Raw genomic sequence first — 24,895 nt, forward strand, 5'->3', positions numbered from 1 at the left:
GGCAGTCAAATGACACCTCGAATTATAGGTAAGTATGGCCTGGGAGAACAAAACGAAGCAGGACATAGGCTGATAGAATTTTGCAAAGACAATTCACTCTGCATAACAAACACTCTCTTTCAACAACCTAAGAGACAGCTTTATACATGGACTTCACCAGATGGACAACACTGAAACCAGATTGACTACATCCTTTGCAGCCAAAGGTGGCGGACATCTGTACAGTCGGTAAAAACAAGGCCTGGAGCTGACTGTAGTTCCGATCACGAACTACTTCTTGCACAATTTAGGATCAGACTAAAGAGATTAGGGAAGACCCACAGATCAGCTAGATATGAGCTCACTAATATTCCTAAGGAATATGCAGTGGAGGTGAAGAATAGATTTAAGGGACTGGACTTAGTAGATAGGGTCCCGGAAGAACTCTGGACAGAAGTTCGCAGCATTGTTCAGGAGGTGGCAACAAAATACATCCCAAAGAAAGAGAAAACCAAGAAGGCAAAATGGCTGTCTGCTGAGACACTAGAAGTAGCCCAAGAAAGAAGGAAAGCAAAAGGCAACAGTGATAGGGGGGGATATGCCCAATTACATGCAAAATTCCAGAGGTTAGCCAGAAGAGATAAGGAATTATTTTTAAACAAGCAATGCGTGGAAGTGGAAGAAGACAACAGAATAGGAAGGACAAGAGACCTCTTCCAGAAAATTAGAAACATTGGAGGTAAATTCCAGGCAAAAATGGATATGATCAAAAACAAAGATGGCAAGGACCTAACAGAAGAAGAAGAGATCAAGAAAAGGTGGCAAGAACATACAGAAGACCTGTATAGGAAGGATAACAATATCGGGGATAGCTTTGACGGTGTGGTCAGTGAGCTAGAGCCAGACATCCTGAAGAGTGAGGTTGAGTGGGCCTTAAGAAGCATTGCTAATAACAAGGCAGCAGGAGACGACGGCATCCCAGCTGAACTGTTCAAAATCTTGCAAGATGATGCTGTCAAGGTAATGCATGCTGTTGAAAAACTCAACTTATATCCCCATACCAAAAAAGGGGAACACTAAAGAATGTTCAAACTATGGAACAGTGGCACTCATTTCACATGCCAGTAAGGTAATGCTCAAGATCCTGCAAGGTAGACTTCAGCAGTTCATGGAGCGAGAATTGCCAGATGTACAAGCTGGGTTTAGAAAAGGCAGAGGAACTAGAGACCAAATTGCCAATATCCGCTAGATAATGGAAAAAGCCAGGGAGTTTCAGAAAAACATCTATTTCTGTTTTATTGACTATTCTAAAGCCTTTGACTGTGTGGACCACAACAAATTGTGGCAAGTTCTTAGTGGTATGGGGATACCAAGTCATCTTGTATGCCTCCTGAAGAATCTGTATAACGACCAAGTAGCAACAGTAAGAACAGACCATGGAACAACGGACTGGTTTAAGATTGGGAAAGGAGTACGGCAGGGCTGTATACTCTCACCCTACCTATTCAACTTGTATGCAGAACACATCATGCGACAAGCTGGGCTTGAGGAATCCAAGGCTGGAGTTAAAATTGCTGGAAGAAACATTAACAATCTCAGATATGCAGATGATACCACTTTGATGGCTGAAAGTGAAGAGGGACCGAGGAGCCTTATGATGAAGGTGAAAGAAGAAAGTGCAAAAGCTGGCTTGCAGCTAAACCTCAAAAAAACCAAGATGATGGCAACCAGCTTGATTGATAACTGGCAAATAGAGGGAGAAAATGTAGAAGCAGTGAAAGACTTTGTATTCCTAGGTGCAAAGATTACTGCAGATGCTGACTGCAGTCAGGAAATCAGAAGACGCTTAATCCTTGGGAGAAGAGCAATGACAAATCTCGATAAAATAGTTAAGAGCAGAGACATCACGCTGACAACAAAGGCCCGCATAGTTAAAGCAATGGTGTTCCCCGTAGTAACATATGGCTGCGAGAGCTGGACCATAAGGAAGGCTGAGCGAAGGAAGATCGATGCTTTTGAACTGTGGTGTTGGAGGAAAATTCTGAGAGTGCCTTGGACTGCCAGAAGATCAAACCAGTCCATCCTCCAGGAAATAAAGCCAGACTGCTCGCTTGAGGGAATGACATTAAAGGCAAAACCGAAATACTTTGGCCACATAAGGAGAAGACAGGACACCCTGGAGAAGATGCTGATGCTAGGGAGAGTGGAGGGCAAAAGGAAGAGGGGCCGACCAAGGGCAAGATGGATGGATGATATTCTAGAGGTGACGGACTCGTCCCTGGGGGAGCTGGGGGTGTTGACAACCGACAGGAAGCTCTGGCGTGGGCTGGTCCATGAAGTCACGAAGAGTCGGAAGCGACTAAACGAATAAACAACAACAACTCCCAACAGCCCCAGGTGGCCTGGCCAATGGAGGAGGATGTTATAGTTCAGCAACATTTAGGAAGCCACCACATCTTCAGTCAAGTAAGAAGATAAGAAACTTTCAGATACAGATTAATCAGTTCATTCCATTACTGCACATGTATTTTATTAACTTTCCAGCACAATCCAATTCTGCCACACATACAAGTTAATGAGCTGCATATCACAGAGAGAATGAAGAAAATAAAATGCTTACAAGTGTACACAAGCACCTTCCTGAAAGAAACAGGAAAATCAGCCTTGCATCATCTCTAAGTGCAGGTGCCCTATTCAGATCCATACTTTCAAGAGTTACTGAGTTTAAGGAGATTAAGGGTGCCACCTTCAAATTATGTGTCCATTCTCTAAAGCAGTACTGTTATCCCATGCCAGTGATGCTCAATCTGGCACTCTCTGGATGTATTCAGACTGCTGCTGCCTCCCCACACATCTATTAAGCCTCATTTTTGCTGGGGGAGGCTGTTCAATGATATAGAAATCTCCTGATTTAAAAAAGGCATTAATTGCATGGGGTTGATTGGGAAGGAGATTTAAACAGAGATTAGGATTGCTATGTTGTTTAAATAGCTACATTTAAAAAATAAGGAAGAGATACAAGAAGGTAATCTAACCTTGGCCCTTTATCTGTGTTCATTTGTCTCTTTATAACTTTCCATTTAATAGAAGCCCTTGTGGTTTTAGTAAAGATAAACGAAGTACACACCACATAGATTGTCTATGGGAGTGCTACAGGGTAAAGCAACAGCCTAAAATTGCTAGTAAGTCTCAATTCTGTGCAGATCCAAGGACATTCAACATACTGAACAGACTCTCTTTAAGCAGCTAATTTTGTTTTTCATAAAACTTTATTAAGCTTCAACAAGAGATAAAATATAAAGAAACAGGAAAAAAAAGAATTAAGAAGAAAAGATCAGAAAGAAAAAATCAACTGCCATTTAAAGAATAAGAGGAGGCACCTCACTGTTGTGTGAAGAAGGAAGAATGATCTAGTGCATTCATTTTGCTGAATGAATTTGACTGCTGCATGTCAAACTAAGTGACGGTCAATATTACCATAATATTAGCTTACAAGAAAGCATGTGGTTGTAGTAATATATAGGAACCAAGTGCAGGGGCTAATTTTCATTAAGTGGCAAACTGACAAAGAGGGAGCTTTACTTTTGTAAGACTCAGCCCCAAAATTATAGGATACACTGCAAAGATTATACTCTGCAGCTATAATGAACCACAGAGCAAGCTGACTTTTCTAATTTCAGAAATGCTAGATCTATTGTATCAGAGATGATTCTGTAATCGAAACCAAATGGCCATCAGCACTATTGCAACACCTCCCAGAAAAAGCACTGGAGTGTGGCTCAACAAGACTGTAGAAGGGCGTTTTTCTCCAAACCAGATATGACACAGTAAGTGATCATATGATAAACTCAAAAATGGGGGAGCAGAACTACAGACCAGATTTTTAAGATACTCTCCCCTCCCTGGATAGTTTGGAAAAGAACCTACAGTCAGCAGGATCTGACCTGTTTCAGAATGCATTCATGAACCCCTCCCATTTGTCACAGTGTACCTAAGGGGTTCCAAACATGTTACCAGCCCCTTTTCTAAGCAACTGCCAGAGGCAAAGAAATGTTGGGAATGGATTTAGATCCCATCTCTGCCCTCTAGATGTGTGGACTTAACTTCTGGAATTCCCCAGCCAGCATGGCCATTTCTGGGAATTTTGGGAATTACAGTTCATCCATCTGTTCGGAGTCCAGGTTGAGGAAAGCTACCTAGGTTGTGCTACAGTAGATCCTAAATGTTCTCCATGCAGGGAATCTATGTATCCTGGGAAATAGGAGCTCCCCCAATTCCCAATGTCTTTTGATAGAGTGGTTACTTGTATTACTAAATCATTATGAGAGAAGGTAAGTTAATATTTACCCATTGCTAATAATAAGCAATTGGGCTGGCATGGATGGAGCTAGCTCACAACTGAGTTGTTAGATACTAGTATCTCACCATGTCTCAGTTAAGAATGTTTAGAATTCTTACTTCCTTAGCTTTATTAACACTTTCACTTACATTGCAATGTGACCGAGACGAAAACAAGAAATTTCTATTTTTAAAAATTACTCATTAAAGGATCACAGTAAATTAAGAATTGCAGGCAAAATATCAGCAAAGATCTAGAGAAAGGCTCAAAAATTTATTCTTCCCAATAACTTAAATGTTAATCAAACTACTTGTAAGCAAAGGTTACCTGGGCTTTTTCTGTACTTGTGGGCTGCAGGTGTCTGTACAACACTTTTTTCACAACATCAAGAAATAAACAAGTGACAACTATGATGATTATGGCAAACCAAGCAGAGCCGCTGGACAGCAATTGAACAAATACAAAGTACATGTCTTGGGTATGCAAAAATGGCCTGGAAGAACAAAGGACACAAGAAAATGGAAATCAACAAGCAGCAAAGAAAACAATTCAGATGATGTTCTTAAGAACACTGGAAAAATTAAGTACTTAAAAGTGATGGAGATGTATTGATCTCCACAGGGAATGAGTTCCAAAGGTATAAAATCCATAATGGAGAAAACCCTGTCCCTAGTACCCATTAGCCTAATGGCTTTGGGGCTAGAGAACATCACTTCTAACATTGATCTTAAGGTCTAGTTAGGCTCATAGCAGCAAGAAGCTGACCTTGGCTGGTCATGAGAAGTTAAGACCTGTTTAGAACATGAAAGGGAGACAATGAGGAAACTCCAGAGCTATGGCTAGTCTGGAAAATTGAAAACCAACCAATCAACATCTCTGATGAAGGCAGTGGCACATGACTTTTTGAACTCAAGAGATATTATTTTACACCAGTGTTTCTCAACCTTAGCAACTTTAAGATGTGTGGACTTCAATGTCCAGAAGTTCTCCAGCCAGCCTTGCTGGCTGGGGAATTCTGGGAGTTGAAGTCCACACATCTTAAAGTTGCCAAGGTTGAGACACGCCGCTTTATACTAAATAATCAATCAATGAATGTAGCTCCAAACTTTTTGAAGTTTACAAGGCTGACCGTGGTTTAGAAATGAATGAGGCAACTTGCAGATCCTCAGCTCAAAGAGTTATAAAGAGAAATACATTCCAAATGCTTTATTTTTCATACTGTCCCCTAGTAAATCAGTAAGTGTATTTTTCATTTTGAAAGCTACGTCAGTGTACACAGTTGAGTCCTCAAATTCTGGAGATTTCAATTTTTTATCCATTTCTCTAAAAGTTAAATATGGCCTATGGCAGAAGTTTTGGCTTTAAGGGGTAAATCATGTGCATACATGTATAGGTCTGGGTATATGTGTCAGCCTGTCTGTCTATCTGTAAAAAGAGGACACTGAAATAATCGATTATTTGTTCCTTAGATTTATTTCCTGCCTTTCTTCCAAAAAAAGAATACATGTAGCTCAGGACTAACTGTGGAGTCCTTGATGCTCTCTGAGCTTGGTTGTTTGCTTGCATTACCTGACTAGGTAACATCATCAATGCAAGGGAGTGTGGGGTTTGCTCCCTGTGTTTATACAGCAGCTTGCCTGCATAAACACTAGCACTGATGATGTTACTTAGTCGGGTAATGAAACATCTGCAAGCAAACTGCCAAGCTCAGAGAGCACCGAGGACTCCATATTTCCTCCAAAACCTCAAGGTAGCATCACCAGTTCCTCCTCCTCTAATTTTTCCACACAACTACCATTCTGTGGCACGGGTGGGGATGAGACACAGTACTTGGCAGAGTTACCCCTGTGAGATTCCAATGGGGTGGACTTGATTCTGCCTTATCGTGGACCTAGTCCTACCTCTTAACCATGACACAACACGGTCCCAGTGTGAGCATCCTTCTCTGATGCTGTATCAAATGCTGGTTTCAAAGTACAATTACAGCTGCATCTTCAAGTTTTGTACACAGGGTGGTTGGGCTGTTGAACAACAAAGCCCTCCTAAATGAGTAACACATAGATAACATGACAGTACTTTTATGCTTTGTCATTCTTTCAATCCTGTGTGCCAGATGGTTGATTTAGCTGCTCAGAAAAATGCAGCAGCACAATTTTGTTTGTGTATAAACATGCATTGTATACACACACATACACACCACAGCTTGCTTACTGGTCCAAACATGGTTTTGTTTCATGGCAAGAATTTAAGGCAGCAGTATTTTACAACTCTTTTGTTTGCGTAGAGGTAAATACTTACCATATTATTCCACCATAGAATAAGGAAAAGATGAAGTAAAACACAATGGACCCCCAAGTAACAAAATGATTTATCCAAGTCCAAAAATGAGTCTCTATTGCCATCTAAACACAAAAGAAGACAGGGAAGTTGGCATAAATTTACCAGGAAATCATGACATTTTCTTCATCCAGTTTATCTTTGTTTTCTTTGCCCCCTCTCTTTTAAAGAAAGCTAACAGGGCAGTGAAAACATTAGGGCAGTAAGAAAACTGTATCTCTTAATAAACAGGCAATTACAAAACTTATAGCCTGTGGAAACACTGCATGTTTTATTATTCTATTTTTGTGTGCCTTCAAATCAATGTCGACTCCTGGCAAACATCTGGACAAGTCCTTGCAGTTTTCTTGGCAAGAATTCAGAAGTGGTTTGCCACTGCCTGCTTCCCAGGGCTGAGAGAGAGTGACTGGTCCAAGGTCACCCAGCTGGCTTTGTACCTAAGGTGGGAGAACTCACAGCCTCCCAACTTCTAGCCTGAGGCCTTACCCACTACACCAAACAGGCTTTCAGACTTATTAAAGACAATTAAAAAGAGCTTAGAAAGCAAAATCACAAATGTACTGCTGTACCTTCATTGTAACTGTTATAACCATAACTGTGAAGACCAGAGTACCAAAGGTCCAATTTCCAAACATCTAAAAAGGAAAACAAGATATTTAATTAGGTGGAAGATACTTAGGAGAAATATCTGGGCTTGGTGAAAGCTGAGGATGCACGTCCCCTTCACTTAAAGACGGCTTGTCTACAAAGAGCTTTCCTTAAGCTGGCAGGCAAGCAACACTACTAATTAGCAGATGTTTACTATGGTGACTGTTAGAGGTGGAAGAGAAGAGGATCCTGGTAAACCCCAGAGCGCTCACAGTTTGCATGGGGATTGTGTGTGTAGAAAGGCAGCGGGTGGGGAGACAGAAGGCAAAAAGCATGTAACTGAACAAAATTTCACTAATACACAAGAGCCTTTCCTTGAACACTGCTGGTTGTCCACTTAGAATGAGAACTGGAAAGCTCTTCCAATCAGTTTCTTCTAATGCGTTCAAGGAGAATGAGCAATGCATTCTTGAATACAACTACAAAGGTATTGCATCTAGCATCTGCATGTCTTTTATCCTACAACATAAAATCTTACCATTTGTCTGTTAGGTTTGAGTATCTGATGACATGCCCAGCATGAAAAAAAAGGGTGGGGTAGAAGGAAACTAAAAGATCAAAATTGCAGTACAGCATTACAGTGCAAAGCTATTATCAACCCAACAGAATTCACACATAACGCTGTGGATTCTTTCTTCCTGCATGCCGGTTGTGCTGAAATTAAGAGTTAACCCATGGTGTACTTTAATATTCCAACCAAAATTGGCAGGCAATGGTTAGAATATCCCTGATTTCTGACAGTCCCCACAGAATGACACAGAAACCAAGCCCACCCAGGATAAGTTAGGTACTGAAGTTGTATAACAGAAATATAACAGGTTGCAAATAAGGTAACTGAGGGGGATGTGGGGAATGTGTTTTTGCCCAGCTCCATCTGTTTCCAGGAGATGCTTGTCCACAAGCTGTTAATAAATAACCTGGGGACCCAATCCTCTGAGAACTGCAGTGGCAAATTCATGTGGATAAATCTGGACGCAATACACCACACGGAATATAAAACAGACATTTGGGCAGGTCACAGTCAGCTCCTGAAATCCCAGATTTAATGTTCAATTCAGTTTGGTACCTCAATCTATATATTACTTGCATAATGGTTAGTTTACCACCAGTCAACGAAAGCTCAGTACTTTTTCAAGGAAGTTTGAATCTCAATAGTTATGTTAATTCTGCGTCAAATCTATGTAAGAACATCTTAAGAGGGTAGAAACATTTACAACTGATGTATATTTTACAATGATTCAGTTTACATAGCACAACATTACATACCCCAATGTACGGTTTTCACGGTAGGTTAGCATACTACTTTACCTGGCCATTTCCTAGCAATGAAGTGTCTTTTCCCATCAGAAGGTAGGAGCCAAAGAAGAAAACAAATGCATGAAAAAATCCCAAGAAGGTCCAGTAGAGGAAAGGCTTAAAGCCCAAGTGGGCATTTTTACTGATGTCTCTGGGTGGAGAGGTGAAAAAAAGATACGATGTTTTGGCTGCTATTTTCAAAGGAATTAAAGTAATTTTGGTGCACAACGACATCAATGTACATAAGATCATGTTTTAAAGTTTTAGGAACAGTCCTGAAAATCAGTTACCTGCCTTTTCACCTATTCTGGGAAATGGCAATGAATGCTCTTGAAAAGTTGAAAGGAACCAAATATCGAACTTCCTATTGCTAAGTATTGACCGTGAGATATCTAATGGCCACTTGGTACTAAAGGCTAATATGGCTTGGGAGAAAAGATGATGCTAATTCCCAGTTAACTTTCCCCATTCTTCACCCTCCAATTACAATGTTTAGTCAATGAGCCAGCTTACAAATGACCAAAGTGTGGCCAGCTCACTGAATAAATTTGAGGCAGGCATCATATAAACACATAAATTATTTTTAGTAGAAAAAAATGGTGTAATTCAAATTGGAAATCTCTTTATCACTAGTTTCCTCCCTCAAATTAATCACATGCCGTTCCTTAGCAAAGCTTATCAAAACCTACAATTCCGGTTTAGGCACATTATGGCTGCATTTGGACACTGCAGTAAGGAGAGGAGAGTCTAGATTTCAGGGATTCTTCTGGACACACAAAGATTCCCTGGGAAAATGATCAGGGGCTGCATGCTATGGAGAGCTGGTGTGGTATAGTGGCTAAGGCATTGGACTGAGGAGATGCAGGTTCCTATCTGACAGGTTTATTGGGAAAAATAGCAGGAGGAAGCACTATATACATCACCTTGAGTCCCTGTACAAAAAAGGTAGGATATAAATCATACAAATAAATGAATAAATGAAGGATGAGGCTGAGGCTGAAGTCAGTGATAGGTGGGTCTACAGCTAAACTTGAGCTCATCACCTATTTTCTTTCTCTTCTTTCCAGCAAGCTATTGATTAGATACAGATCTTCTTTCCCCAAAGTGTTAAGCCAATTGCTTGTAAAGGGCCTCTGAAAATATGCTGACAACCTCAATTTGCACATCCCCTGCTTTCTATACTGATCCTTAGCACAGTGCCTTCTTTTTTGTCTTGTAAAGGTTATGCATATCCCAGACAGAGGAATTTCTGGGTTTGCTTCCAAAAACTCATTAACTGTAGATGGCAGAACTGACCCTAAATCCTTAAGACATAAAGGATGTGCTCCATCATGGCCTAACAGCACAGGGATTACTCTAAAATTTCAAATGAGTATTAGCCAGTTATACAAACAACCTAGACTTTAAACACACCACACTCTGGATCTCTGACAAATGGTTTCTGAGGAGGAGGAGCTGCACAACTTGTCTCTTATCTAGCAAAATCCTCTCCTAAAAAGAGCGTGCTTACCGGTAGAGTGCTGGCTTGCTGTGTAATACGTGAGGATGCACGTGCTGTTCAAAAAGACTATACATAAGGATTGGCAGGGAAGTGAAACAAATGTTGTACAAAGTTAGGTACACGCTGTCATACAGAGTCTGAAAGGTGAGAAAGATGGAGAATTGGTGATTTTTAAAAAAAGCCATGTACAGAGAACTCAAGCTAAGAACAATCTAAAAATCTGTTTTATTATATCCCAAAAATATCAACAAAGAAGGAATGCAATAAAGCTAGCCTCTGCGACTTGAAGCTGTACAGCTATAAAGAATTATTACGAATTCCTTCCACACCTTAGGCAAAGCTACACAGGCACTTTAGATGATAGATGCTGGTGGTCAAGACAAGGCCTGTGGGGTTTTTCTTCTTACTGAAGCAGAAAGCTATTTGTCACCAAGTGCAGTGCAGACCATCTTATGACCCACGTAGAAATAAGAACTGAAGCAGCTAGAAGGAAAGGCAGGGGGTGGGTGCCTGATACCATCTTATTCTTCACTTGAGGCAGAAACTCCTTGAATTAGTTGTTCTGCTTAAGTGTCACCCAGCTTTCTTTAAGTTAACTGACTTTTTAATTTCATATTATTGCCTGTTTAGAATAATATCTAAAATTCTTGATCTGGAGGTAGGAAAACCAGGCTGTCATAAAACTCAATTACTAATCATTCTTAAACAGGGCCAATCAGCGTTACAAATAGTCTTTACTGGGTTATTTATAGATACATATAATAGGTAAATTAGAATTTGTCAGAATTCATAATGGAGTAAGAGCAATTAATTTCAGAAATGCAAGAAAGCAAGGACAAACGTTACTGGCTAAGGAATAATGTGAGTTAGAATCCAGCACATCTTAAATTTAAAGGACTAGTATACATTTAAATTAGCTAAATCTGATTAATAAGAAAATCCCTTCTTGATATGGCTATAACTGTCGCCACTTGTCCCCCAGATATAAAATGAAATCCATGTTTTAAAAGTGCTTTTGGCTCTGTAACATAGAACAGACAGATATTACTTTGACTAGACTGTAACTCTTATTCTGCATGGAATTCTTAACACAACTTTCAATTTTTACCCTTACGATTCCCTAACAAAAAAGGGGTCCCTGCAAGAAATGGGATTGTTCCTGGATATATTTTTACAATGTTACGGACAGAACATTTAAAGGAATTACATAGGGCTGGAGAAAGAGATGCTACCGAAACATTATCTAGCTGTCAGTAATAGGTATTCGATTTCAGCTCTGATGGTGGCCACCTACAAATCAGAATGTGAAGGCAGAAAGATGAAGAAAAAAAATCCAGTTGAGTACTCACTTGTTGTGAAAACAAACAGAAGAACTGATATAAAAACTGTGGTGTAATAAAACACACATTCTGGAAAACAAGGAGTAATGTAACCAGTTAGGGACATAAAACACCAAGATCTGCCCCGCCCCTCCTCCCAAACTTATCCTGAATATCAAAAGAAGCAAAAAAATCTTGTCTACTGAGATCAGTTACCCAGATGGATAATTGCATCACTGACTGGAATTAAACTACTCTTTGAAGGAAGTGGTAGAGGGAAAGTTCTCCCACAAGGCACCGAGGTTCCATCACTGTTGCAGCCAATGAAGCAGTCTTCACTAATACCACCACTCTAATCCAGTTCAGATTTTGCAGCTCCACAATTCCTTGTTTGAAACGGGAAGTATGTGCTCTTTCCTGATATCTGTCCAGAATGCTCCATCCCACCTTCTTGCCTTTTAACTATGATCCGCATGAGATGCACGCCAAAGGAGGTCACAGCCTCTTTATAATCTAGACCAGGGTTTCTCAACCAGGGTTTTGTGGAACCCTAGGGTTCCGCAAAAGGTCACTAGGGGTTCCCTTGGAGATCACGATTTATTTAAAAAATTATTTCAAATTTGGACAACTTCACATTAAAGAAGTTTCATTCTTTATTTTTACTTTAAGAACACTGTTAAAGCATCTATACAGGCCTACGCATGAAACGAATATAATACTTTTGTAACTTCTGACCTATATTTGAGCCTGGATGTGCAGGGGTTCCCTGAGGCCTGAAAAATATTTCAAGGGTTCCTCCAGGGTCAAAAGGTTGAGAAAGACTGATCTAGACTCTGCAACCATGATTACAAGTGGGTTTAGAAGAAAGAGTTTTAACGTAGATATGTTACGGCTTGGAAGCAAAGAAAATGGTGGCATGTTAGTGGAAGACGGGTTTTTGTACTGCCTCCTCCCAGCTGCAATTCTTTAGCACCTCTCTGAAATATGGAAGCTCCTACCATATCAGTTGGGAGAGACTTTAGTCACAAAAGGTTGTTTTCCTTAGAGACCAAGCCTTTATGTTTATGTTTTGCTTTAAAAAGTTCCTTCTATGCTTTTTGTAGAATGTTACAATATATTTTCTTTTTTCTTAGCTGCCTGGAACAATGAGGAAAGATGGGATGAAATTTTAGGTACAAATGGATTGTTCCACTTGCATCAGACGACATTCAGTGCAATTAAGGGAATCAGGAGGGGGAAAAATGAACAGGATGGAGAGACTTGTGCATGCATTCCTGCATATGTAGACCCATGGAACTTGAGAGCTATCCTCTGTATCGTCTTATCATGGTTATCATCCTGGCATTCTTACACTGGTGCTTGAAATAAAACATGGGAAAGTGCTAACGTCAAAAATCAGATAGGAGTAGATTCAGTTTCTACAATACCTCTTTTTTTAATGTCTCTCTACTAAACTTTAGAAGTGCCAAGCATAATCGTAACGATAATTGCATGTCAGAGTTTATGTACTACCCCACTTTTGCGATTAAGCCCGGTATTTAAAAAAGTGTTTTGAGCTAAAAGAATCCCCAATTATATTCTGCAGAAGCTTACCTTGTAAAAAAAGTACTGTACAAGGGTTGCTATCCTAATATAGTAAAGGTGGCCATGGACAAAAAGTAACTTGGAGAGGAATTTAAATCTTGCTATTGCATAGTCACTGTTTCTTACAGCTTGTCTGCCTTCTTTGCCCATGATTCCTGTAATTTGGGCAAACAAAATAACAAAATAAATTTGTCTTCCTAAGCACAATGACACATGTAAGTGAAAGTGAAACAACATAGGCAACAATAAGGGAAGATTCAGCTTTTTAAAGTGTTGCTTAGAGATTTAAAGGAGGCCTAACCAGATAAGAACAAGCCTTTTATTCTACGACTGAAAGAGAAAGGGTTGTGTATACGCATAGGTATTTTCTATTGTTCGTCTACACAACCAAGCTCTTTTTTCATGGCAGGGCCCAGAAATATTGGGGGGAGGACCACTATTACTGATAGCCATCCTCACCATCTACTATCCTTCTCTAGAGCAGTGGTTCTTAAACATTTTGGTCTCAGAGCCCCTTTACAGTCTTAAAAATGAGCTTTGGTTTATGTGGGTTATATCTATCAATTTGTACTGTATTAGAAATTAAACCTGAGAAATGTTAAAACATTTACTTATTTGACTTTGTGGACTGTTGAAAGTGTCTCAGGAACCCTCAGGCCCGACTTCGAGAACTGCTGCTCTAGAGAAAACAGCTTGGAAACGGGGGTAAACCACCAATTCCCACAGAAAAAAATGACAATTATTCCTACCTTCTTCCCCAACCTAGGATCCCTCAAATATGCTAGGACTGTAACACCCAGCCAGCATTACACACACCACACATTTAAAGGGCATCAAGCTGCAGAAGGCTGGGTATTTATTTATCTGTTTAGCTTACATTGCCACTCCAATCTGAAAAGATTTTGAGTGGCTTGCATTTCCATCATACAGTAAGACGATTAAAAGAAAAACAGTATAATAATCTAAGAATTAACAATTACAACTAAATTGCGAAGAAAACGTTTGCACCTGAGAAGCAGTCAAAAACCCATCACGGGGCTCGTTACTTATGCCTTCCTAGGGCTCTGTTAAAAAGCTAAGTTTTAACCGCTTTCCTGAAGCTTAACAGGTTGGGAGTGATTCTGAATTTGGGAGGATGCTTTTAAGTTGAAAAGCCTTTTCAGAAAACATTCCTGGTTGACAAGCTGGATATAAGCATGATTTATTTAAACATGTTTTACTTAACTGAAAGGCCCCTGTGTACACTGAATCTAGTTTATCATTACAATTTTCCATCTATGGAGATGATACCCATTATAATCCCACTTAACAAAGTTTAAATACAATGAGACTTTGACCATCACCTAAATATTACCTATGCCAACATGAGCTTCTTGTATCATGCTCACATCATTAGCTCCATCACCGATAGCTAATGTGATAGGCTTCTCTGGAGATGTTTTCAGCAGCCGTACAACCTGTAAAGGAAAAACAGACTTGTTTAAAACAAAATTGACACTATTTGGGAATCAATGATGTGAGATATTGAAGTTTCTCAGCAAACTCAATAGAGGGCAATGCTTAAAACTCAAATATTTAACCAAACTGTTTTCTAATAAGATGGAAAATAATCCAGAGATTAAGACTGTATCTTTATTAGAGCTGTATCAATTCTGTGCTTCCAAGCAAAGCAAGAATTTACTTCCAATGAAAACTGAATGAAGGAACTTTGGCTTTGACCTATGTTTAGTGTCTCCTGATCTAAAATTCAATACAGCATAAATCCAACTACAAAGAGCTCCATTTTACGTTTTTCCTCACAGCAAACGTGGCCTATAACTAAAATGTCTCAGAACTAGTTTACTTGGCTTCTTCTCTTAAAATCTCAGGAAAGCTAAGAGAAAAGGAACACACACCTTCTGTATCAGTGGGGAGAGCGGTGGGGAGCCTCTGCCCCTCCAGAAGTTGCTAAACTACAACTCCCAGCATTCCTCACATGCTCAGAGGGACTGAATTTCTAAAGAACTACAAGTTCCCTACTTCTATTTTAGATGGTCCAAAATTTCTTAAAGAGCCCCTGATGTGATTTAAAAGTTGCTTAGTGACCAAGAGTTTGGAGGTCTTCAACTGAGATCTCACCTCAGTTTTATTTTAACCAGGTAATGTTAAGTAATTTACCGTGCCTCAGACCCACAACTACTCTTCCTTAGGGGGATATTGAAGTAAGGTACATGGTAAGAGTTTTGAAGACTTTGAAGCGCTATATATTTATAAGGCATACGTAAACTTGTACTTATTTAATCTCTCACAACAACAGGGAGACAGCTGGGCTGGCTGTGATGAGGTTTAATTTGAAAGCTTCCTAGCTTTTACTTGCTATGGTATTTTTAGACCTCAGCTAAATTCTGACTATCCATTAGACAACCTGCACAACCTACAGATAGTTGAGACTACAACTTTCCAGAATTCCCACCCAGCATGGTGAAAGGAATTGCTATACCAAGACTCTGGAGGGTGACAGGCTGGGAAAAGTTGGTGTACAATGCATTGGGTACCTCCTAGGGCATATGCCAATCATACAGCAAGCGAGACAGTAACAGTCTACCTATTGTGTAGACAGATGGACAGGGGTCATTGGGCAGAACACTCAATCCTTCAGAACACACCCTGAAACAGGAAGTTTGAGAGTGGCTGTGGCAGGTTATAGAAAACAAACATGGCTGATATTCAGCCTTCATGCGTTTCTGGTAACTCACCTTTGCTTTCTGCAGAGGTGCCATGCGACAGCACAGCACAGCAGAGCAATTTCTGCAGACCTCCATGAAGAGTTTCTCGTGTTGCCTGAGGGCAAGGGAGAGACTGGTCCCATCCACTACCAGCCCGTGCTGGATTACGTGGTCATCCTTTATTCTAACAAAGGAGGCAGAAAATGGGACAAACAAATCCTTTATTGTTTCGTGAAGGCCACCAGTCAGACACATCAAATGTTTTAAGAGCCACTACAGACCATAACAACAAGCTGAACTATGAACCCTTCCCACCTACAAAGCAGTGGGCTCATTAGCATCTTGAATGCTCATTTTGATGCAGTAGGATTGCTTTATTTTCACTTTGAGAGTTCTGCATTAGTACTGTGAAAGATGTTTCAAGTTGGAAATGCCCTATTTTAAGTTTAAATCAGCTGTTCTGACCTGACCCAAAGTGTTCCTGATGCTGTTTTCAACCATTCCAGAAGTGCTCTGAGTTCAAAATAGGGTCATTTTGAGCTCAGAGTATTTCTTGTAATGTCAACACAACTTATTTGTGGTTCAAAACCAACTTTTTCCAGCTTACAGTCAGGTATCTGCTGAAAAAAAATTTTTTGGAGTGTTTTAGAACAGGGTTTTTAAAACTTTTTTCTCTTAGGACTCCTCCCTGCCTTTAAAAATTATGGAGGACCCCAAAAGAGCTTTTCTTTCTATGGGATCTATCTATGTATCTATCTACCTGTTTTCTGCCATTCAGTCATGTCCAATTCTTAGCAACTGCCTCGACTGGTCCCTGCAGTTTTCTTGGCAAGGTTTTTCAGAAGTGGTTTGCCATTGCCTCCTTCCTAGGGCTGAGAGAGGGAGAGACTGGCCCAAGGTCACCCAGCCAGCTTTCATGCCTACGGTGGGACTAGAATTCACAGTCTCCTGGTTTCTAGCCTGGTGCCTTAACCACTAGACCAAACTGGCTTAAAAATTAAAATGACGCATTCGCTGCCGCTACCACTTCTCATGATTGTTTGATGGGATTTTAATACCGTATTATTTTTCAACATAGTCTGGCAAGTAATTTTGATTTTGAGGACTCCTGAGAGGGTCTTGGGGGACCCCCAGAGATCCTAAGCCCACACTTTAAGAAACAGTTTTAGAAACCTCTTTCCAAGTCAGAGACGGTTAACATCAGTTCAGAAACGTGCATGGTTTTACCTCTTGGCTAGTTGTCTCAATTGCTCCACACATGTGCTGTCTGATTTGTGCTGCACTAATTCCAGGATATTCATGGTTCTGTGGAAGTGTCCGCACGATAAGCTAACGCTTACTGCTGTTTCGTGCTTATCTCCAGTGAGCACCCACACTTTAATACCTGCCAGTCGGAGAGCTTCTATTGTTTCTTGGACTTTATCTTGCAGCCTAAAAGTAAGTAAACTGCACTGGTAAACAGTATCAGGATTGAGTGGTTAGGATGACAGTGTCACAGACTCTGCTTCAACATTGTAGCACAGCTTGTTAATCTATGTTAGCCAAAAATCTGGAGGAGTCTGGTAACCCCTTTTCAGACTAACGAATTCTATTCAAAGGTGTTTCCTGAACTATAGCTCTGATGAAGATGGATGTGATGAAGTGAGCTGTAGCTCAGGAAAGCTTATATCTCTGAATAAATTTCATTTATCTGAAAAGGGGCTACCAGATTCCTTCTGATTTTTTTATTTTGCTTAGGTTATTCTGTTTTCACTATTAATGGTGAAAGGTGGAGAGGTTTGCCTTCCAGCCCCTGGATGTTATATTCAAGCACCACTTCAGCTTTGGATATTTCATTGTAATCTGTCACATGCACTTACCAAGCTTGGTGTTTGCACCAAGCCATTTCCATATTCAGGCTTATTCCAAGAAGCAACAACTTTACTCAAGAAACTATGTTCATTTCTAACTATTTGTATGCTTAACAATAGGGGGAGACACCTAGTGACTTCTGATCTTGAAAAAAGTAGGGTTGGACCTGGTTAGTGCTCGGATGGGAGATCACCAAGAATTCCTACAGTATAGGATAGACTAGGAAGTTAGAAACAAACAAGCACCCCAGAGAATGCTCTGGCAAACTACTTCCATACTGTGGTGAAGAAAATATCACTAGGAATTGAATTTTACTTGCATCTTAACCTTTATACTGTATAATACACGTCTAGGCCACCAACAGGATGGTCACACCTGCTGTAGGTCAGATTTCATGTCACAGGGAACATGCTGGTTAGCACAAACTATATCTTAATAGGCTCAATTTCCAGTCTCACCACACAGACCCTTTTTTACACTGATCACATACTGGGCCTGTTAAATATAAATTGCCCCACTCCTAGTACTTCTTCCATGGTTGTGGGGTAGCGGGTACAGAGACTTCCCGCTCTGAAGTGCAACGTGTTCAGTGGGATATTTGTTCATACAAGGCTGGGTGCTGTGGCCCCATTTGCAATCTTCCCTCTTTCTGCTGATGGGAAGAATCACATACATCACATGATGTTGTTTACAGAGAGAACCATGAGCATCAAGCTAGTCTGCCTGTGCCAGGATTTTTTTCTCCAAATAAACAGAATAGGAAGTATATACTTGTCTTCTACTCCTGTCGCTCCAAGTAATTCCAAGTCTTTTTCAATAAAGTTATATGCATCTGCCAACCGCTCTTCTCGTTGCTGTAGGGCAGTTTTTGCTTCAAAAAGACGTTTCTCCACTTCTTTATATTCCTCCTCTGTGAATTTTCTGTAAGCTACGCAAAGAGTTCTTAATCCTTTCTGCGAAAAGAATAGAAAGCGATTATTAGATAACTCACTGACAAAAATGTTTGCTTACTGATGGGAGTGCATTGCTTAATGAAATGAAAGCCCTGACAGATTATGTCTCCCAGAAAGTCTCAACGTGTCTGTTTTGACAAGGCATCTTCAGTTTTATTCCCATTAATAGAAGAGGCAAAACAGACCACACTTCAAGGACAGATGTGGTCTGCAGTCTGTCAAATGATGCTAATTTTGGAAGGCAAAGAAGAGACTCTTCTCTTTGGGAAAAGAAGGTGCAGCTTAAAAATCAGAGGCAACTGGTTATCGGGAGAGGTAGAAGGACAGGGAAGTGGAGCAAGCACGTGGTCTGAAGAAACTGGAATGATTTATTCCTCCAAATGCGGTCCCCTCAGGACGTTTTGACCACAATTCCTCTAGTATCTGACACAAAAGCTGGGGCTGATGGGAGTGTCTGGGGTAAGATCAGACCCTCCCATCAGCCCCAGCTTTGTAAACAAGATCCATAAATAGGGTGGGCATCAGGAAGCTACCCCAGGATGTCCAGGGGATGTCCAGCCCATGTCCACTGAATGAAACTACCTAGGGATGCCCAACACATACTTGAATCAGTTCTCAACCCACTTTGAAATATTACATATTATAGTGTTTATTATTAATACAAATTCATTATTTTTGTTATAGTACTAACTAGTTAATTTATCAGAACCTCTAACATGATCTACCAGAAAGTTTGAAAGCAGTGCTCTAACGTACCAATGCAAATTCATCCACATGAATTCTTGTTTTTTCTACCTCACCACTTTTACTGCAAGGAAGAATAACAGATTCTGCTCCTTTGGTAAATAAGAGTTTTTCACCTATCAAGGAAAAAGAAAGCTGCAAATTAGTACAGGAGCTATTAATGTTCCTTTTATGGAACTGGCTTTGCGGGAGGCACTGCAGGGAGAATAAATAACATCAGCAGTATCACACATTTTTTATCCTACCTGATGGACTTTCTACAATCACACTCATTCTCCTACGATTGGCATCAAAGTCCAGCACATGTAATAATTTATACCTTTAAAGAGGAAAAAAGGTCACATTTAGTTTTGGGGTGAAATGAAGGCCATACTTGTTAAATGCAGAAAATCATGAAAACTACATCCTGCAACTGCACACTTGATGGGCATGCTGAGCCTGGAGAAAATTATACTTGGTGGGCATGCTGGGCCTGGAGAAAAGAAGACTTCTCCCAACTCAGAGGCTGAGGTGAAGATTATAGTCATTTCTGTAATTGATGGGAGGGAGAGAAAGGGGAAGGAACAAAGGTGAAGAGACTCCTGCATGCACCATTTCCCCAAAGCTCTTGCCGTTTACTTGATCTCCGCATCTTGTTTCTCTAAGTGGCCTACGTCTAAGCATTCATTTTAAGAACACTTCCATTTCTTCAGTGTAACCTAATCCAACCTGTACTTAGGAAACAGCGCTCGTAGCAAGCAAGTTGTAAAGCCGACATATCATAGCTGTTCAAGTGACACTTAAGGAGAGCAGTTTCTGGTTCATAGCTTAGGAGGAATACCACCACTACAACAAGGTTACATTCATGGAAGATGCAAAGGGAAGGCCATCAAATTACTGCCTGCTGGATACAGTTACTGAAAGAGAAGTGAGCAACTTCAGTCTATATAACTGGAGATCATGCACATGCCATTACTAACAAATGTGAGGGCCTTATTTAGATTTACGATTCATGAATAGTGTTGTACAAGAACTGGTGCACAAAACAAGCCAACTCCACTCAATTACAAACAGTTCAATGGTTGACTTTGGACCAAATCTTCCCAACCTATCTTGCAAGACTGTTATGATGGGAGAATAATCATAATAATCAGATAATAAGAATAATAATAATGAGAATATTCAGTCACAAAATCTTAAGATTGTGAGTGGAGTACCTGGCCTAGAAACCAGGAGACTAGGCCTCCCTTAGGCATGAAGCCAAATGGGTGACTTTGGGCCAGTCACTCTCGACCAATCCACCTCACAGGGTTGTTGTGGGGAAAATAGGAGGCAGGAATATTAGGTATGTTTGCTGCCTTGAGTTTATCTCTCTATGTATCATACTAAAAAGGTGGGATAAAATTCTTATAACACCACCACCACCTCATATACACGATCAAGTGACTTGGAGGAAGGATTGGGTGCAAATTGATAAAGGCTAACCCAATCTATAGCCTATTTAACGCTGTTCTCCTTCCTTCAGTTGGGAGGGCCCTTCTTCGTCTTCTCCAACTTATACCTGGAGATTCCAAGAACTGAACCAAATACCTTGTTGGAAAAAAACAAACAAACACGTTCCTTGGTTATTGTTTCTTTGCAGTTCTAAATTGCTTCTTTGTACACAGGGAGTGTGAGATGAAGATTTATTTGAAAGGTCAAAACTGGTTAAGATGCTTTTTACCAGAAATTAGGACCTTGTTAACCCACTTTGGCTGGGCCTACTGGGAGTTGCCTTCAGTAACATCTCTAGGACCATAGGTTTTCCACTCCTGCCATAATACTGCAGCGCTGTACAGAATTTCAAACATTTTTTAAAACAAGGAAATGTGTTCTTTGTTGCTTTACCTTTCTGGCTTTCCACAGCTTTTAAGCTCCATGCTTTCTGCACTTGCCCCAGTAAACACAACACCAACCCTAAAAATTCAAAGGGAAGTCAAATAATTGGGTAACTAAAAACAATGTCTTAGATAGAAAAGAAATATCACTCACTATTACCCACGCGTAGCAGTAAAATACTTTTAGGAAGAATCTTAAATAATTGTGCTATGAAGGTGCATTCAGATTTCAAAATAGATTCTCCTGTTTAAGGATGGTGTAAGTTGAACTGAACAGCAACAGGGTATTTTGAGTTTTTTAGTGAACAGTAATTTGATCAGTGAATTTAATCAACAGTTAAATAAATTTTGAAATAGACATCAAAACTCCAATCCACTTTGCTTATCTCTATGCAGCTAGATTAAACAACCAGAATTAAAATGTACGCTGTATAGGTTTGGTTACATTAGGAAAAGGAACAAGATTAAATACAAGCAAGCAAAAGAAGCGTATGGTCCTCCATTTGTGGAGTCCTTGGTGCTCTCTGAGCTTGGCTGTTTGCTTGCGGATGTTTCATTACCATCAAATGTTACCTAGTCGGGTGATGAAATGTCTGCAAGCAAACCGCCAAGCTCAGAGAGCACCAAGGGCTCCACAGTTCAACCCCGAGTTACGCATATTCTCTTCTACTGGATCTTCCATTTCTACTCCTTCTCCTTCCCTGTATCAAATTTTATTTTGTAGCTCCCCAGAGCATGTAATTCTTCCTCTTACACATTTTGCCATTCATGATAGGTTACTATATCCCAGCCCTGCAACAGAGTGCTCTCATTGTAGCACAACTTCTAAATAATGAGAAATACAGGTAGTCCTCGCTTAACGACCATTCATTCAGTGACTGTTCAAAGTTATGGCGGTGCTGAACAAATGGTACTTATGCCCAGTCCCCAAAGTTATGCCACTGCAGTGCCCCTGAGAACATGTGATCAAAATTTGGGTGCTTGGCAACCCACCTGCACTTACAACCAGAGGGGTGCTTCAACTCCCCATCTCCCCCTCAATCTCTGCCCTTCTGGCCACCCTGCACAGTGACACTCCTTGGCGGTGGGGCTGAAGTAGAGGCCTGAGGCCTTCAGCAGTCTCAGCCGGCCACCACCGCCCCCAGGCTTCTACCTCAGCCCCAGCACCACCAAGGAGTGCTGCCTCAAGCCCTGCACTGCGGCAAGCCACTCCAGCATCCCAGCGTGAGTCCTCGCTGCCCTGCACTCCACAGGCCGTGCCACGCCTAACTGACCTTTGCCGTCTTCCTCCCACTGCTGATAAAGCGCACCTGGCCCGGCCCTATGCGAGGCAGCTGCTGGCCGCGCTGGGCCTTCTTCCCAAGGCCGTGTGTGCTGTTCTCCAATTGCATGCACTGTTCTCGTGATGCTTTGGAAAGCCTCAGAAGCTTTTTGAAGGTTTTCCGAAGCATCGTATGGCGCACACGATCTGGAGAAGGTGGATGTGGCCTTCTCGCAAAGTTTCAGAAGGCTGATCTGAAGAATGGTGGGCTTTCCTTCAAGGGATGTGTTCAAGCTGATGCCAGATGTGTGTCTGCTGCGGATCCTTTAATTTGGATTTTTACAATAAGCAGGGTCTTGGACTCTGTGGCCTAAATGCCACACTCTACTTCACTTTTCTACAGCACTTCTGATTCTCAAGGGCATGCAGTTCTGCAATATTTTGGCTGCAGTTCTGTTGACACTCATCAGCTGAATTTACTAAATGGAGCAATGAGGCAGAGTAACTCTAGCAGAGGGCCCTGAGATAATCAGCTTGGTGCTATGGCTTTCATTTTACTATTCATAGTTGTGTTACAAACACCAATGCGATGGTCTCATTCCTGGTAATTCATCACTGGCATTCTAATAGTCATACAACAGCACACCTGGTACGAATTAATGAAAGACTGGACAGATCTTGGACCTCTACTCTCCTTGCTTGCTCCCCCAACTGGACTTCATACAAAGATGAAAGACAGACTTATCCAGTATTGCCATTTATGCTTTCATAATGATGCAGAGCGTGGCCTTATGATCCTTACCTGCAAGCAGCTTCAACTAAAGCTTTTTCATCTGGGGAGGAAGCATAGTACTCCAGCTGCGATGGTAGACCATTGCTACGCCACGGGCTGTCACAAATGCCATCAGTTTGGTCATTATTAATCTGCACTGTATGACAGAGACAAAGAGCTTTCAGGAAGAGTTCTTCCTCATGTGTCTGTTAGAAAAAAATTAAAGACAAAACACTGCGATGAATCTGATTTGTTAATTTTATTTTTCTCTAATGAAGCAAACTTGTATAAAAAAAAGTTATGATTAGCCACAAAAATTTAAACCTGTGTGTTTTTATGGCGAATGTCCCGCCTATCCTAGCTGGATGACTTTTTTTTTCCTAATTTTAAAAAAAACCAAACAATACTGTCCACTGTGTTGAACAAGGTGTAAAATTGAGTGTTTTATGAAAACTCTGGATGATGTTTTTACACTTTTCACAAACCATCTTATCTACTTTATCAAGATAGTTGTTTTATTAACAACTAACAGTCTGTATCAACTTTAAGCTGTGTGGATTTCAACTCTGGCTGGGAAATTCTGGGAGTTGAAGTTCACACAGCTTAAAGTATCCAAGACCGAGAAACACTGGTCTATATAGACAAGCTAACAGGTGTTTTCTGTTGATTGCTTTTGCTAATATTTCATAAATATCTAAACATGGGCCTTACAATGAACATGTTATTGTACATGTAGATATTATGTATGTAGCAAGTCTAGCTTTGTCAAACCTCTTGCTTCTCCATTTTATAATCCAAGAGACAGAATTAAGAGTACCCAATCACACATAATCCTCCCAGCCACAGGAGCTCTTTTGTAATGTGTTTCATTTTTGAATATGTTTTCTTTTAATTCTATTAAAAGGTATTAGATACAGCCAGTCAAGACAAAATATGTATTTTTATTATTATTAAATACACATCCCGCCTTTATTTTGTACAACTCAAGGCGTCTTACTTAATTCTCCCACCTGCTGGCCAAAAGATTAAATAGTTCAACCACTCCAAGATCAGTCTGAATTTTTTCCCCTCAAAATATAGTGGCTTCAATTAGGAGAGTATTAATAATAATGCATTATATTAAATCTGCTAAACCTGCATTAGTTTTGCTGTCATTACATTCTGCATTTGACAGAGCAAAAATACATTTTAAAAAATAGGTATTGGAGATAGGATTTGAAAGTAATTCCTTCTGATAATTGATACATGATATTCAAGCAGTAATAAGGATCAATGGATTGAATACACAATTCATGTCAGGAATAATAAGATAATGTAAAAATGGAGGACCATCTAGTTGATCTCTTAGTAGACAACCTGCTTATTTTTCTTAGAAATCTAAAGAGTGACAGATCTCAGTTGCAGCCAGAATTAAAGAAATTTCATACACTGTTAAGTTTAGATGTAACATCTGATAAAGGTTCAAGAAGGGCCTGAAGTTCAGTCTCAGTTCATATAAATTTAATTAAATAGGAGTAACAATTACAAAGGACTGGTTTCCAAAAAAAAGAAATAAACATGACCCTGTGGTGCACAAGACTGTCATGGCAATAACTGTCAGCATTATTGTTTAGCAGAGTTCATTTGCAATTATTATTATTATTATTTTACCCAGAACTAATTTATTAATTTATTTGCAAGACTCATACGGCCATCAGTCTGATCACATGACTCTGAACAGCTAGTGACAATTTAAAACAATGCCATCACA

General features: G+C 40.3%; 1 protein-coding gene across 3 annotated transcripts in view; it reads right to left on the reverse strand.

The window, feature by feature from the left end:
- Nucleotides 1-24,895, reverse strand: part of ATP11B (ATPase phospholipid transporting 11B (putative)) — a 99,929-nt gene that overhangs the window by 21,311 nt on the left and 53,723 nt on the right. For all 3 annotated transcript variants that reach the window (XM_063306399.1, XM_063306400.1, XM_063306398.1), the window contains exons 14-28: nucleotides 23,176-23,351; nucleotides 21,123-21,191; nucleotides 19,502-19,575; nucleotides 19,269-19,372; nucleotides 18,331-18,512; nucleotides 16,936-17,139; nucleotides 15,739-15,892; nucleotides 14,358-14,460; nucleotides 13,013-13,158; nucleotides 11,450-11,509; nucleotides 10,110-10,237; nucleotides 8,612-8,750; nucleotides 7,225-7,290; nucleotides 6,617-6,720; nucleotides 4,646-4,811 (exon numbers count right to left, since the gene is read on the reverse strand). In XM_063306399.1, the coding sequence (XP_063162469.1) occupies nucleotides 4,646-4,811; nucleotides 6,617-6,720; nucleotides 7,225-7,290; nucleotides 8,612-8,750; nucleotides 10,110-10,237; nucleotides 11,450-11,509; nucleotides 13,013-13,158; nucleotides 14,358-14,460; nucleotides 15,739-15,892; nucleotides 16,936-17,139; nucleotides 18,331-18,512; nucleotides 19,269-19,372; nucleotides 19,502-19,575; nucleotides 21,123-21,191; nucleotides 23,176-23,351 (1,875 nt within the window). The remainder of the gene's footprint in view (nucleotides 1-4,645; nucleotides 4,812-6,616; nucleotides 6,721-7,224; nucleotides 7,291-8,611; nucleotides 8,751-10,109; nucleotides 10,238-11,449; nucleotides 11,510-13,012; nucleotides 13,159-14,357; nucleotides 14,461-15,738; nucleotides 15,893-16,935; nucleotides 17,140-18,330; nucleotides 18,513-19,268; nucleotides 19,373-19,501; nucleotides 19,576-21,122; nucleotides 21,192-23,175; nucleotides 23,352-24,895) is intronic.

This window comes from Candoia aspera, chromosome 6 (genome assembly GCF_035149785.1).
Source record: "Candoia aspera isolate rCanAsp1 chromosome 6, rCanAsp1.hap2, whole genome shotgun sequence".
Lineage (NCBI taxonomy): Eukaryota > Metazoa > Chordata > Lepidosauria > Squamata > Boidae > Candoia > Candoia aspera.